At 33.1% G+C, this 14,000-nt stretch overlaps 1 protein-coding gene across 3 annotated transcripts; it reads left to right on the top strand.

Moving 5' to 3' along the window:
* The first annotated feature begins 296 nt into the window (after positions 1 to 296).
* On the top strand, positions 297 to 13,835 carry Ctr9 (RNA polymerase-associated protein Ctr9). 3 transcript variants are annotated; one of them, XM_090180671.1, is made up of 19 exons: positions 298 to 446; positions 3,187 to 3,285; positions 4,402 to 4,641; positions 5,094 to 5,183; positions 5,245 to 5,619; positions 6,693 to 6,920; positions 6,975 to 7,091; positions 7,162 to 7,927; positions 8,916 to 9,064; positions 9,125 to 9,241; positions 9,307 to 9,452; positions 9,707 to 9,778; positions 9,940 to 10,075; positions 10,134 to 10,259; positions 10,329 to 10,477; positions 10,981 to 11,190; positions 11,958 to 12,086; positions 12,146 to 12,873; positions 13,713 to 13,835. In XM_090180671.1, the coding sequence occupies exons 1-19, from the start codon at positions 405 to 407 to the stop codon at positions 13,775 to 13,777; spliced, it is 3,984 nt and encodes a 1,327-aa protein (XP_090036797.1). In that variant the 5' UTR covers positions 298 to 404; the 3' UTR covers positions 13,778 to 13,835. The 3 variants fall into 3 exon arrangements, with proteins under 3 accessions (XP_090036809.1, XP_090036797.1, XP_090036804.1); XM_090180683.1 differs by lacking the exon at positions 13,713 to 13,835 and having other exon boundaries at positions 297 to 446; positions 11,958 to 12,090; positions 12,149 to 12,267; XM_090180678.1 differs by lacking the exon at positions 6,693 to 6,920.
* The last annotated feature ends 165 nt before the right edge of the window (positions 13,836 to 14,000 follow it).

Raw genomic sequence — 14,000 nt, 5'->3', positions numbered from 1 at the left:
ACAGTTTACAAAAAATAAGTTATTTAAAGTTTAAAATTCGAGCAGAAACATTCCTAGCAGACGGACGAATTAAAGATGGGCGGGTCATAAGAAATTATCCAAACATTTTGAATACTGTTGTGCTTTACAGAATGGTGTTGCTAAATAAGTACATTTTAATAAGGCTGCTCTTTATAAAAATCGTGGTAATAAAAATAGTAGCACTAGCAGAATTCTGTAAAATATTTTATCAAAAGTAGAAAATATCCAATCCAACTTTACTTATAATCAAAGTTGGCCGCGTTTCGATGAGAAAGTGAACAAGCCGTCGCGTACCCAGGTTTCAAGATGGTATATGCTACAGTGAAGAGATACTACATCGCATTTTAACTAAAGAGTTAAAAAAATTATCTAAATTTGTTGCTATGGCGGAATCTATTGAGATTCCACTTCGTGGGAACGATGAAGTAAATAATAGCTCATGTTTTCTTATCCTCTCTTCTGTAATCCCAATTAATACACTGTGGTTAGGCCTAACGTAAGATTACACTTTTGTACCAAAACATCGTCTGCTACATGTCTTCTGCAACTATTGGTTCTATTTCCTATTAACGTGACTAGTTTTTATTTTGTGGAATTTAATGAGGAAAGCTGCAGCCTAACTGCTGCTTTATGCAGTATGAAAACTAAATCGTGCCAAGTCTGTAGGTATAGTCAATGGTCAAATCACCGCCCAGGAAATCAACAACATTGCAGAGCTGTATCAGCAGGGTCAGGGTCATGGGAACTGAAATGAACACTGCACCTTCTATGGCCATGGCACCAATTAATAGTTTTGCACCATCAATGGTTGTTCCCAATTTTTGAGTCTTCTTTTCACCCCAATTTTTGGTACAAACTTTATCTCACATTTTAATGACTTTGTGACAATTAAGTTTTTGATTATAAATTAAATTATATAAATTCGTTTATTCTTACCCTTGACTCCTGCCTTCCACTCCATCCCCGTTTGGCTGTTTATCCCGTACCCTATCGTGTAGCATTGGGCTATATTAGATAGCTAAGACCCGATTTTACACTTCAAATTTGCAAGAAGATCGGATTTCGACACTTTTGTCTAGAGAACAAACTACTTATCGTAGGTGAAATTGGAAAACACCATTCGATTCCTGACATTTCATTCCTCGCCCTTTTCTATGTATCAAATCAATTTCAGTTAATTTTAATTAGTAAATCATCGAATACAAATTCAGTTAATAATTTCTTCGCTTTAAAAACAACCGGCTCGAGAGTGACGGAGCTTTTCGGGACGGGAGAAAAGGGAAGACTTGTCTAATAGAGAAAAATATCGCCCACTCGGGCGATGATTGGCCCTTTCACTTTTAGCATTTTTCTATTTTGGTAGTTAAGACTAGAATAAATATAGACTTTATTAAATATTATTTTGAAAATGGCTATCGTAAATGGTACTCTAGATCAGTGGTTCCCAATTTTATTTTGCTATGGAACCCTAAATTATCCACCTAATTCTGGCGGAACCCCAACTCATTTTTTTTACTCATCTTAAACTCTTGACACAAACAAAGATGGCCACGCTGCGAATTCTCGGAACCCCTGTGACCCTTCCCTTACCAAAAAATAAGTGGTCTTGTAACTTTTTAAGTTGGTTTTAAGTTGGTATTTGGAACAAATGCCAACTAAATAACAACTAAAAACCTACTTAAAAACCACTTTACACCAACTTAAAACCAACTAAAAGCTTTCTTAATAAAGACCACTTAAAACCAACTTAAAACTTACTTAAAAAGACCTCTTAATACAGACCACTTAAAGCCACCTTATAACCTACTTAAAAATTATAAGTAATTATCTGACCACTAAAAACCAACTTAAAACCAACTTCAAAAAATGAGTATTTTCCAGCCAACTTAAAAACAACTTATTACCTCTTTAAATAGTTTATTAAAATATGCTGGCAACTTGAACCTACTTATAACCAACTTAAATGTGAAAGCCTACTAAATACCAACTAAAAACCAACTAAATACCAACTTATTTTTTGGTAAGGGTTTTACGGAACCCCAGGGTTCCGCGGAACACCTTTTGGGAACCGCTGCTCTAGATAGCGCTTATTTTGGATATGGCAAAGAGTAGGTAAAGTAGGACTCTTGATTGAGCTTATATTGGTAGTTAGACAAACGTTCCAGGTATTTATAATATTTATTTTACAAAAATGACGTTGGAATGTTAACCCTTGGTACAATTGTTATAGAATTAAAAAGGCCTGAGTCAAATTGCAAAGAAATAACATAATACTTTAGATGGAGCTTATTTTGGTAGTTAAACTAAAGCAAATATTTTGGAAACGGCTACCGTAAACTGCGTAAATTGCTTGGCATACTTTTATGCTTACACTTATTAGACTAGGTTAAATACAGTGGCGTACCTAGAGGGGGTGGAACGCGGTGGTCCGCCCCGTGCAGCATTTACGTAACTACGAATGAATCAATTAACTATTATTCAACATTAATATCAAAAATTTAGACAAAATAAAAAGGGACATATATTATAAAAAAAACAGTTTTTTTAAACTGAAAAAAAAAACGGAGTTTATTCCTTTAAATATTACGGCTAAGAAGGGGCAGATATTAACAATTGATATTATATGAATATTAATTAAATAAATATTACGGCTAAGAAGGGGCAGATATTAACAATTTATATCATATGAATATTAATTTAATTCGAGTTTTTCAATTCTTTCTATCAGTATTTTTGTTAAACATTAATTTATCAGCTAGCCTGATAAATAAATTTTGCATTGTTACATAGATGGTTTCTTATTAAGTATGCTTGAATTATATAAACAATGGTAAAAGTAATATTTTATACAACAGTAATCATGCAGTGCATTCTTGGTTTTCAGTATGGGAAAAGCCTTTCCAATCCTCATTATTTTTCTTGCTAATAAGTTAAGTCACTAAATTTAATTTGTATAAGAAGCAGTTGACACTGGAAAAAAAACCTTAATTATGGCTGGCTCTAAAAATGACATTTTCAAATTCATTTTTACTGGAGTGTGGTACAAATTTGGCTCTACCTATTTAATGGTTTAGCTGAATTTTCATGGTGTGATATAAATTCATACTAATTTTAAGTGTTGCTAATTTTTATTTTAAGGATTACTTCTTTTTTCACTTTTCTTAGGTGATTGAGCTAAGCTTAGATCAACTACCAGAGGGAAATGAAGTCCTCGAAATTTTGCGTCATGAACAAGTACCTCTCTCAGTCTGGGTCACTTTGGCTGTAAGTTTTTTTTTATCTTCATTCACAGTGATGGCTGATGGGCACTTACGGTAGCGAATGCTCAGCTTGCACACCGCTTGTGGTCTCTTGCGTGCTAACCGCTCATGATCTCTCACAAATTAACCTTTCAGAGAGCCAGAATAGGCACTCGTGATTTCCGCACAATTTTGAGAGCTGAAAATTTATTTTCCCCCTCAATTTTGCACAATGTTAAAAAAAACCTTTCAATTGAGATTAGCAGTGCCCATCACTGTTCATTCGGAAATGGGGATCATCTGTTAAATTTTTTTGTTGTATCCTAGACATCGTGATTAACCATTAATTGAGTGGAAGAGTTTCTGAGATCTCTCTTTGTACTGTTTTAAATTCCTTTAAATTCAGTACTTTATTTTCACCGATTTTCCTATAGATTCCTATAATTTCACGGTCTTTTAAAAATGAAAGACATCTAGTGAAAACACTGCCACTTACAAAATCTTGAAATGTAAATCCGCTAAGTGATCCAATAATGCAAGAAAGCAGTGTACGAAAAATTATCAATATATTAGTTCTTTCGAGTCAAAGCATATAGATGTGCAATAATTGTAATATTTTTTTCCCTATATTTTCCTATTGAGTATCCTATATTTTACTATAATTTACATCTAAAATTCCTATTTTTCCTCTAAAATTTTCAGTCTTTCGCTGATCACTCTGGTTGTAAATTGTTTCTCCCCATAGTGCAATATAGTGACCAATGTCAGAAGTTCAGTTTGTGCTTTAAAACAACACTTGTCTGCTTGAAAGTTCAGTAACTTAGCAACTTCTAGCATTGCCTGCAAGATAGCACTATGCAAAGAAGCTGATGGGGTGCTACTTTTATGCCATACCCTATAATGTCAGTTTAGGTTTCCCTTTTTTTTATGTAAAGTACCACCCTAATGGCTATTTTTAAAGCCAATAGATGGCGTTGCAGCTAATATGTCTTTCTGTTTAATGTATCTTTATTTTAATTTATATCATTGCAAAGATGTATCTGAGAATTTTAACGTAACTTCATTTTCGAATATTTGATCATTTTGAAATGTTATGAATTCAACTGTATTTACTGTAAATTTTTACATATCTTTCCTATAGCTTGAATATTACCGGCAAGGTAAAGTCGAAGATTTTGTGAAAATACTCGAAACGTCACGATCGGATGCAAATTTGACTTACCAAGATTTCGAGAGAGATCAAATGAAGGCACTAGATACGTTAGCTGCTTATTATGTCCAAAGCGCTAATAAGGAAAAAGACAAGGATAAGAAAAGAGATCTTTTTACAAAGGCGACTTTATTGTACACAACAGCTGACAAAATTATTATGTACGATCAGGTAAAGGTCTTTTTTTAAAGCAATTCTCCTAGTTGTAATGTATAAAACTTCGGATACATTTTTTTAATTGTATTTTAATGTTTATAAATTTAAATTTAGGAAATGCATTGACAAACATAACTTTGCTTGAATTTTGAAAATTTGAGCAGGACTTACAATTAAAATTTACAATGCTTACATTTAACTAGCAATACATTTAAATGCTAGTTAAACTTACCACTTTTTCTTTAACAATAAATTAATACTGAGAATGCATCTAACTTTGTCAAGTATATTTATTTTTCCCCAGTTTCAATTCACAACACCACATAATAAACTAATAGAACATCCACTGTAGAAATCTTTCATAGCGAATGTTATCCATTATTATTATTTTTAATATGACAAGTAAAATCTACGTTAAGTGTCTAATTTAGAATTTTTTTCCCTACCTATTAAATTATATTTTTTAGAACCATTTATTGGGTCGAGCATATTTTTGCTTGTTGGAAGGTGATAAAATGGACCAAGCAGATGCCCAATTCAATTTTGTACTCAATCAGGTATGAAACAAATTATTTTTATTTTTTAAACTATATTCTTAGTTCTATATATCTATTTCAGGCACCAAATAACATTCCGTCACTATTGGGAAAGGCTTGCATTGCCTTCAATAAGAAAGATTATCGAGGAGCCTTAGCATTTTATAAGAAAGCATTAAGGACTAACCCAAAATGCCCAGCCGCAGTTAGACTTGGCATGGGCCACTGTTTTTACAAATTGAATAAAATAGAAAAAGCCCGTATGGCATTTGAGAGGGCTTTGCATTTGGACAGCCAGTGTGTTGGAGCACTTGTTGGCTTGGCTGTATTGGAATTGAATCTTAAAACGCAAGAGTCTATCAGAAATGGAGTTCAGATGCTTTCCAAAGCTTACACTATAGATTCAACAAACCCAATGGTGCTAAACCATTTAGCAAATCATTTCTTTTTTAAAAAGGTATGTATTTTTGTTTGTTTATATCAGTAAGGTCACTGAGGATGAGTCATAAATATGTATTCTTATACACCATGTCCAATCCTCAATACGCTATGAGCCCTGTTGGAGCATTATTTACACTGTATCTTTAGCATCACTAAGGGTCAGTTGAGGTAGCTTGCCAGAATTTTCTGAAAGGGCCACAGATTTCTTTAAAAGGAAATTTATGTTAATAATTAAAAAAAAAAACAGAACTGGTTTATTTTTGGTTCTGAAGTACAAAATAAGATCTATGGGGTCACATAAAAAAATTTCTTACGTGTATAAAAAATCCAGGTGGTGCTACTGGAGTTCATGTTATTAATAATTAATTCACCTTGCAGATTTGGTGTATATAGTTAAATAAAAACGAGCTTTATCACCTTGTATGTTGAAAATTTATTTAAACAACCATCAGAAATCCATACATAATAAAATTTAGGCTTAAGTTTAAAATGTTTTACAATTACCATAGAAAGATGTTGCCTAAGATTTTATAGACCAAAATTATGTAATCACTATGTATTATAAAAATATACAAAATTATAGGGAATTTAAAATAATGATATTATAATGCAAGCAAATCTTATTTGATACTTGACATGTAGATAATTTTAACTTAATAGGCAATAAATAAATGAGACTAGAATTTTTAACCATTGCTGTTACTTGAAAGCGTGACTTAAGGTAGAAGGGAACACTGGATTGGTTGATATTTGCACATGCGCATAGACCATTTTTCTATGGCAGCTAGACATAAATTTGATCTCTTGTGCCATATGTTGCACAGCATAACTTGACTGCCCGCTCAATTTATTCAAATTAAGGCTTGAAAAAATTGGCATTTACTATAAATTTAGCTCATTTAATTAATTTCGATTATTATTTAAAACGAATCATGATAGACATTAGTATCCATAAAAATAACCTCATTGACTATTGAAGTTGCAAAGTGGTCATGAGGCTGGGGAGCTGTTGGAATTATTTTTACTGTCTATTGATTTATTTCAATACACTGACTATCAATAAAAAATTATTAATTTTAAATTTTTTAGGATTATGAAAAAGTTAGACATTTGGCATTACACGCTTTTCATAATACAGAGAATGAAGCAATGAGAGCAGAAAGTTGTTACCAACTAGCTAGAGCTTTTCACACTCAAGGCGATTATGATCAAGGTTTTCAGTACTACTATCAAGCAACTCAATTTGCTTCACCGTCATTTATTTTGGCTCACTTTGGTTTGGGTCAGATGTACATCTATCGTGGTGATACTGAAAATGTAGGAAAATAAATGAAATTCTTTATGAAAGATACTTAATTTCATTTGTTGTAGGCTGCTCAATGTTTTGAGAAAGTATTGAAATCACAACCAGGAAATTATGAAACCATGAAAATCTTGGGATCCCTATATGCATACTCTTCATCTCAGTCAAAAAGAGACCAAGCCAAGGTAATTTCAACCTACCCAACATTATTATATTGGTACATTATCTAAAAATGTAAAAATTTATTTTTCGCAGACTCATTTGAAGAAGGTTACGGAACAGTTTCCAGATGATGTTGAAGCTTGGATTGAACTCGCCCAAATTCTTGAACAATCTGATATTCAAGGAGCCTTATCGGCGTATGGTACAGCAACCAGGATTTTAAAGGAAAAGGTTGAAGCGGACATTCCACCAGAAATTTTGAACAATGTAGCAGCTTTACATTTTCGTTTGAATAACTTGCAAGAAGCCAAAAAGTATTATGAAGCTTCTTTAAAAAGGTCTCGAGAAGAGGCGCGACACGATGAACATTACTATAGTGCCATATCAGTAACAACGAATTATAATTTAGCAAGACTCTATGAGTCTCTTCACTTATTTGACAAAGCCGAGAAATTATACAAAGATATATTGAGAGAACATCCCAACTATGTTGATTGCTACTTACGCCTGGGTTGCATGGCTAGAGATAGAGGGCAAATTTATGACGCATCAGATTGGTTTAAGGAAGCCCTCCAAGTCAATCAAGATCATCCAGATGCATGGTCCTTAATTGGAAATTTACATTTATCTAAACAGGAATGGGGTCCAGGGCAAAAGAAATTTGAGCGAATTTTGAAACAACCATCAACAGCTAATGATACTTACTCTCTTGTTGCTTTGGGTAATGTCTGGCTTCAGACACTTCATCAACCAACCAGAGATAAAGAAAAAGAAAAGCGTCATCAAGACAGAGCCTTGGCCATGTATAAACAAGTGTTACGATTTGATCCAAGAAATATTTGGGCTGCAAATGGAATTGGTAAAATTTGATTTGTTGTTTTACCTTGAGAAAGTTTTTTCCCACTAGCTAGCTTCTCCAAACTAGCTAATTTTGAAGAGACCAGTTTCATAGCCAGAAATTCATTAAAGGGAGTATGAACTTCCATGTTTATGGTGGATCAATGAATTTCATATTTCTGCCACTAGGTTTAACAGAAGTTTGGGATGAATGGTGCTAATTACTTTAAACCTGTCAAAGCGTGTCAGCAGACAATTTTTTATTAAGTTCATACTCCCTTAAAGTATGAGACCTTTAAAATTACAGAGGGGCTCAACAAGGTTTTAAATTTTAGTTCAGTTTTGCCTTAGGGGGTTCAATGACACTTGTCTACACCATTGAAGCAGACCAGGAAAGCTAAAATGAAATTTATTTAGTATAGTACAGGGCGTGTATTTGGAAAGAAACTAAATGTTATCAACCATCACTGACTTACTTACTAATTTTACCTCATGGGAGTTTTGAGCAATTTCTGTGAGCTCTTAGGTCTTATTTGTGGAAATTGACATTAGCTAACCCTTACCAAAAAATAAGTTGGCTAAAAACCACTTAGGACAACTTGTATTTCAACTTGGTTTTCAGTTTGTATTTGGGACAAATGCCTACTTAAAAATAACTTAAATCCTCTTTATTAATCAACTTATTTCCAACTAAACCAGAATCAACATTTACATTTAACTACTTAAAAGCAACTTAAAAATATTATGTAATTTCCTGACTACTAAAAACCAACTAATTATAAACTTAGCAAAAGCAGTATTTTCCTAACAACTGAATAACAACTTATTACCCCTTTAATAGTAACTTGAAATATGCTGACAACTTGAGCCTACTTAATACCAACTCAATATCAACTAATAATTTGTATACAAACTAAATACAAACTGAAATCCAACTTAATTTTTGGTAAGGGAAGTGTTTAAATAATTGAAATTTGAGGTGTTTATTAATAACTTGTTTTACAATTTAGGATCTGTTTTAGCCCACAAAGGTTTCATATCTGAAGCCAGAGATGTTTTTGCCCAAGTTAGGGAAGCTACTGCGGATTTTTGTGATGTTTGGCTAAATATAGCTCATATATATGTGGAACAAAAGCAGTATGTTGCTGCTATTCAAATGGTAATATTAAATAGAATAAAAACTTAGCTTGATAAATAACAAAGAACTTGTTCGTTTCAGTATGAGAATTGTTTAAAGAAGTTTTTCAAATATCACAATCTGGATATTTTGATATATTTAGCTCGTGCCTACTTTAGATGTGGTAGGCTTAGAGACTGTAAACAAGTGCTACTTAAGGTATTTTATGAATTTATGGTTAATAATTACTACAATAACTTGATACATTATTGAACTTTTTGCAGGCTCGTAGGGTTGCCCCTCAAGATACAACGCTGCTTTATAACATTGCTCTTGTGTTACAGCGACTAGCTACACAAGTACTTAAAGATGAGAAAAGCAATTTAAAGACGGTGCTGAATGCGGTGCATGAACTTGGTTTAGCGCATCAGTAAGTTTCTGTGTTTGATTCCTATTTGTGCCATTGTGTATTGCTCTATTTAAAAATCAATAATAAAAGATGGATTAAAAATATGATAAGTTTATTTAAAATGGAGGACCACTTGTCATATTTTTAATCCATGAAGTAGCAGTATCTTTTATTATTGATTTTAAATCTATATTCACCATGGAACAGAATTTTAAAATTTAAATTTACTGAGAAAATGTTAACATTTCATTAAATGATTCAATTTTATCATTTAGCTACTTCAAGTACCTTAGTGTTCATGGTGATAGGATGAAATATGATTTAGCTATGGCAAATGCAGAAGCTCGGTAAATATTTTTTTGTACAACAAATGTATTGTGGTGAATTATTCTAACTTAAATTGCCTCTTCAGTACTTTTGGCAGTCCTTGATTATCTTAACTACATTTCCTTAAAAAGCGTTAGGCAATTTTGTAAAAACAATTTATACAATAACATATTTTCTGTAGTCAATGCCAAGATTTGTTGAGCCAAGCGCAGTACCACGTGGCTCGTGCTAGAAGGTTAGATGATGAAGAAAGAGAAATAAGACGGAAACAAGAAGAAGAGAGAGAGGCCATAAGGCAACAAATTTTGGAGCAACAGGTACGTTTTTTAGTACTAATTAAATTAAGACTCACTTTCTCTTAACAATTTAACGTAGAGGTTGGAAGAAGAGTTGAAACAAAAGCAAGAAATGGAACTTGTTCAAAAACGACAAGAATATGTTGAAAAGAGTAAAACAAAACTACTATTTCAAGATGTACCAGATGAAAAGCCCCGTAAAAAAGTAATAATTGTTGTGAATCATTTTAATATTGGTTGTCTTTTACATGTTAAAAATACGAATGAATTGTAGGGTCGAAGTGGGAAATATGATGATATCATTAACGATGACTCTAGTGAGTCTGGTGATGAAAATGCAGAACCAAAAAAAAAGAAACGACGAAAGGGCAGTGGATCAGATGGTGGCGAAGATGGAGAGAGAAAGAAAAAGAAGAAGAAAAGGTTCGGGAAAAGTTCATTTTTCTGTGTGGCACCTTTTTTTGAATCTTACTAATTTAGTGAAAGTTAACATAATATTAGAAGTTTTTACTGTAACAGATTTCTGATACTTGTTTCAGTCCAAACATTGAGGCATTAAAATGCTAATGGTATAATACTGATTTACTAAAAGGAGATATTTATGTTGAGACCGTGAAGAAAAATGGCAAACATTCACAATGAAACTGGACTTCATTTTACTTACAACTAGCTTCATTCTATATTATTAAATATAAAGGCAGAGATATTGTTGATAAGGAATTAGCTTATACCGAGAATAGTGTGTGGTGAGGGTCAATGATTAGGGTTCTTTCAATAACCTTTAATATCTGGATTTCTAACTTAGAAGTTAGGTAGTGCAGATCATTCAGCGACAAAAATAGATTTTCCCAAATGTTTAAATTTAGCTAGACTATTTTAACTGTGTGATATATCATATCAATTTAAATTTTTTTGCATTTATATAGGAGAAGCAAATCTACCAAATCAAATGAAGGAAGTTCTGATGAGGAAGGAAATGAAAGAAATCTGAAAAGAAAGAAAAAGAAGACTAAAATAGCCAAAAAACCTGGAAAAGATAGTGGTCTGAATGCGAAACAAAGGCTTAGGGTAATATCTAAAGAAACAATCTCAACCAGTGATGATTCTGAAAGTGACAAGAAAAGTGATGCTAAAAGGTGAATTGTATTTTCTTTTAATTTCTGTACAAAAGTGTATATGTGATGAAATAATTTAATATTTGGAAGAGTTGAGCGTTGGTAGAAAGTATGTTACATTTTAGTGTGAAAAACTTGCCAAATATCTGATGGAATTTTAAAGATTCAAACCAGGTTTCATAATTAGGGTTGTTGAATTTCTATAGGAGGCCATAATTCATGTTCCTTAACTTACTAATTTTTAAGTTATTAAAAATCTTACTTCAGTGAGCCAGATGTGACATTGCAATCCACTTGTGGATTAACCAATAGTTTAAATTGGTTTAAGCCTAGGGACCAAGAAAGGTCATGGGCAGCAGACTAGGCTTGAGCAAGGTTAGGAAACTAGGGGACCCTAATAAAGATCAATCCAAGAGCCCAGCTTATAGTTAATCTGCAATCTGTTTTTCTAGCAAGATAGGTATTCTAGACACAGCAATTATTTTGTATAATTATAAATCAGCTAGGCTAATACCCAAGGCACCACCTTAGGCACAAGTCGTCTAGCAACTTTTATTGCCTATAAACAGGTGGCTGGGTCATGATATTCAAAATATTTGGTTTTAGATAATTTTAAAGGCCACAAAATAAGTCAAATTTAACTATTGTTTCCAGTTCATTTCCTAGTTAGACACAATTTTAGTAATGGTATAAACCGTGGTACCTCTATTAAACCAAAAAGTTTTAAAAATTTACTATTGGTAATTAATCAATTTAGTAATTAGGCAATCTTGTAAAATTTCTAATAGTGGTGGTGAAAGTGGAGATAAGAACAGTAATGACAGTGGATCAGAAAGTGGTTCTAGGAAGAAGACAAAGTCTAAACGAAAGCAAATTAGTAGTGCATCTGGTTCAGATGCTGAATCGAAAAAAGAGAAGTAGGTTTACTCATATTAAATTAAGTACAGCTTATATATTACCTTGTTCAATATTTTAGCAGTGGCAGTGATGAAGAAAGTGGAGGCGATAAGAAGATGAAGCGTAGGAGAATTGCTTCCGATAGTGATGAAGAAAAAAGTGGTTCTGGAAGTAATGCTGAAAAGAAGAACTCTGGGAGTGAATCTGGATCTGATACTAAGAAAAAGAGCAAGAAAAATACAAGAAAGGTTCGTAGCAGTTCAGAATCTGGAAGCGATGCAGGTTCTAAGAAAGCAAGTAGTGGAGATGAAAGTGGACAAGAAAGAAAAAGTCGCTCACGTAGTAGAAGTGGATCTAAAAGTCCTTCTCCTAAAAGATCTCGAAGCAATTCTGAATCCAAAAGTGGTGGTTCAGGTAGCGAAAGAGGACCAAGAGGAAGTGGATATGAAAGTGACGGTGGTAGTGAAAAGGGGAAGAAATCTAGAAGTAGAAGCCATTCCAAGTCTGCATCAGAATCGGGGGGATCTCCTGCTGGTTCCAGACAAGCTTCTCCTTCTAGATCAAGATCTAGATCACCAAGTGGATCTGGATCTGCTCCAGGATCACCTGCAGGCTCGGGATCTCCAGCTGAGTCTGCTCATTCTGCTTCAGCTCCAGGTTCGCCAGCTGGATCAGCATCTCCAGCTAGATCAACTTCTGCTCCTGGGTCTCCAGCTGCAACTGGTTCAGAGGCAAGATCACCAGTTGGTTCAGCTTCTCCTGATGGTTCTGCAGATTCTGCATCTGAGGAGTCTGGTGCTGAATCAGGTAAGAATGTTGGGTATTGTGTCGTGAAGTAGCTCTTTTTTTCAACAGATGTTGCTAGCGTGAAAACCAGTTACTTAAGCTACATATTGACCCTAAAGTCAGGATTTAAAAGTACCTTTCATGTTTATTGGCTCGTTTAATTTTTAATATCTTAAATTATAGAAATTGTTAACAATATAGTTCATCTGGGATATAGAATTAGGTTAAAATCCACAATGTAGAGTATAAGTTGTCTAATTATAATAATTATTAATCGTTTTTTCTATGTTATTGTTTCGCTAATTTTAATTGCCATTAATAGATGGCACCATGCTCTAGTTAAGTCGTAGTCTTGATGAATCTGATATTTATTGCCATATCATAATACAAGTGGCAATGATAGAGCTAACAGTTCCTTTAAATATTCAGTTCATTTAAAGGATCTTTGATTTCGGATCAACACATTTTGTTTTTGCCACTGTTGATATGCAAAATTTGGTCTTTTCGATCAGTCGTTTTTCGTAACTTAGTCAATTTGTTCAAAGATATGTCAAAGCTCATAGCATAAACATGATAAACTTGGGCAACAAAATGGTAATATACAGATGTGCAGATTTGGAGGAGCATTAAATGAGGATTTAAAATGGTTTCTGCTCCCCAATTTTCAAACACTAAGGATCAGATGGTGAATAATCCAAATCAAAGTAATTTTTATATTAAAAATAATATCGTGCAATACTTTATAAAAATATGAAAATGCCATTTTTGCAAATAAATTGGCACTGTTTTTGGTAATGGTGGAAGTTCATTTACCTGTTTTTGCTTTGATTTCCATTAAATTGTTTATTTTTTTTGTATAGGAATCGAGGTAAAGAAGGATGGTTCAGAAAATGAACAAGCTGGTGAAGACTCAAACAGTGACTAAATAGGATTATATTTTTTTTTTAATTTTAAATGATTGAAATAAATTGTTTGAATTGTCAGATTTTTATTTCATTTAACCTATTCAGTGACAAGATCCTGACATAAAATGAGTATTTAAATATTTCACCAGCTAAGGGGTGGAAACTAGAAATATCAATACGTAAGCCATTTTTTGTACATCTTGGAGTAGTATAATGGCCATCTTTAATGTAACCAATAGTTAA

The sequence above is a fragment of the Leiobunum rupestre genome, chromosome 1 (genome assembly GCF_980474605.1).
Source record: "Leiobunum rupestre chromosome 1, qqLeiRupe1.1.hap1, whole genome shotgun sequence".
Lineage (NCBI taxonomy): Eukaryota > Metazoa > Arthropoda > Arachnida > Opiliones > Sclerosomatidae > Leiobunum > Leiobunum rupestre.
This window is presented reverse-complemented; position numbering and strand designations above follow the sequence as displayed.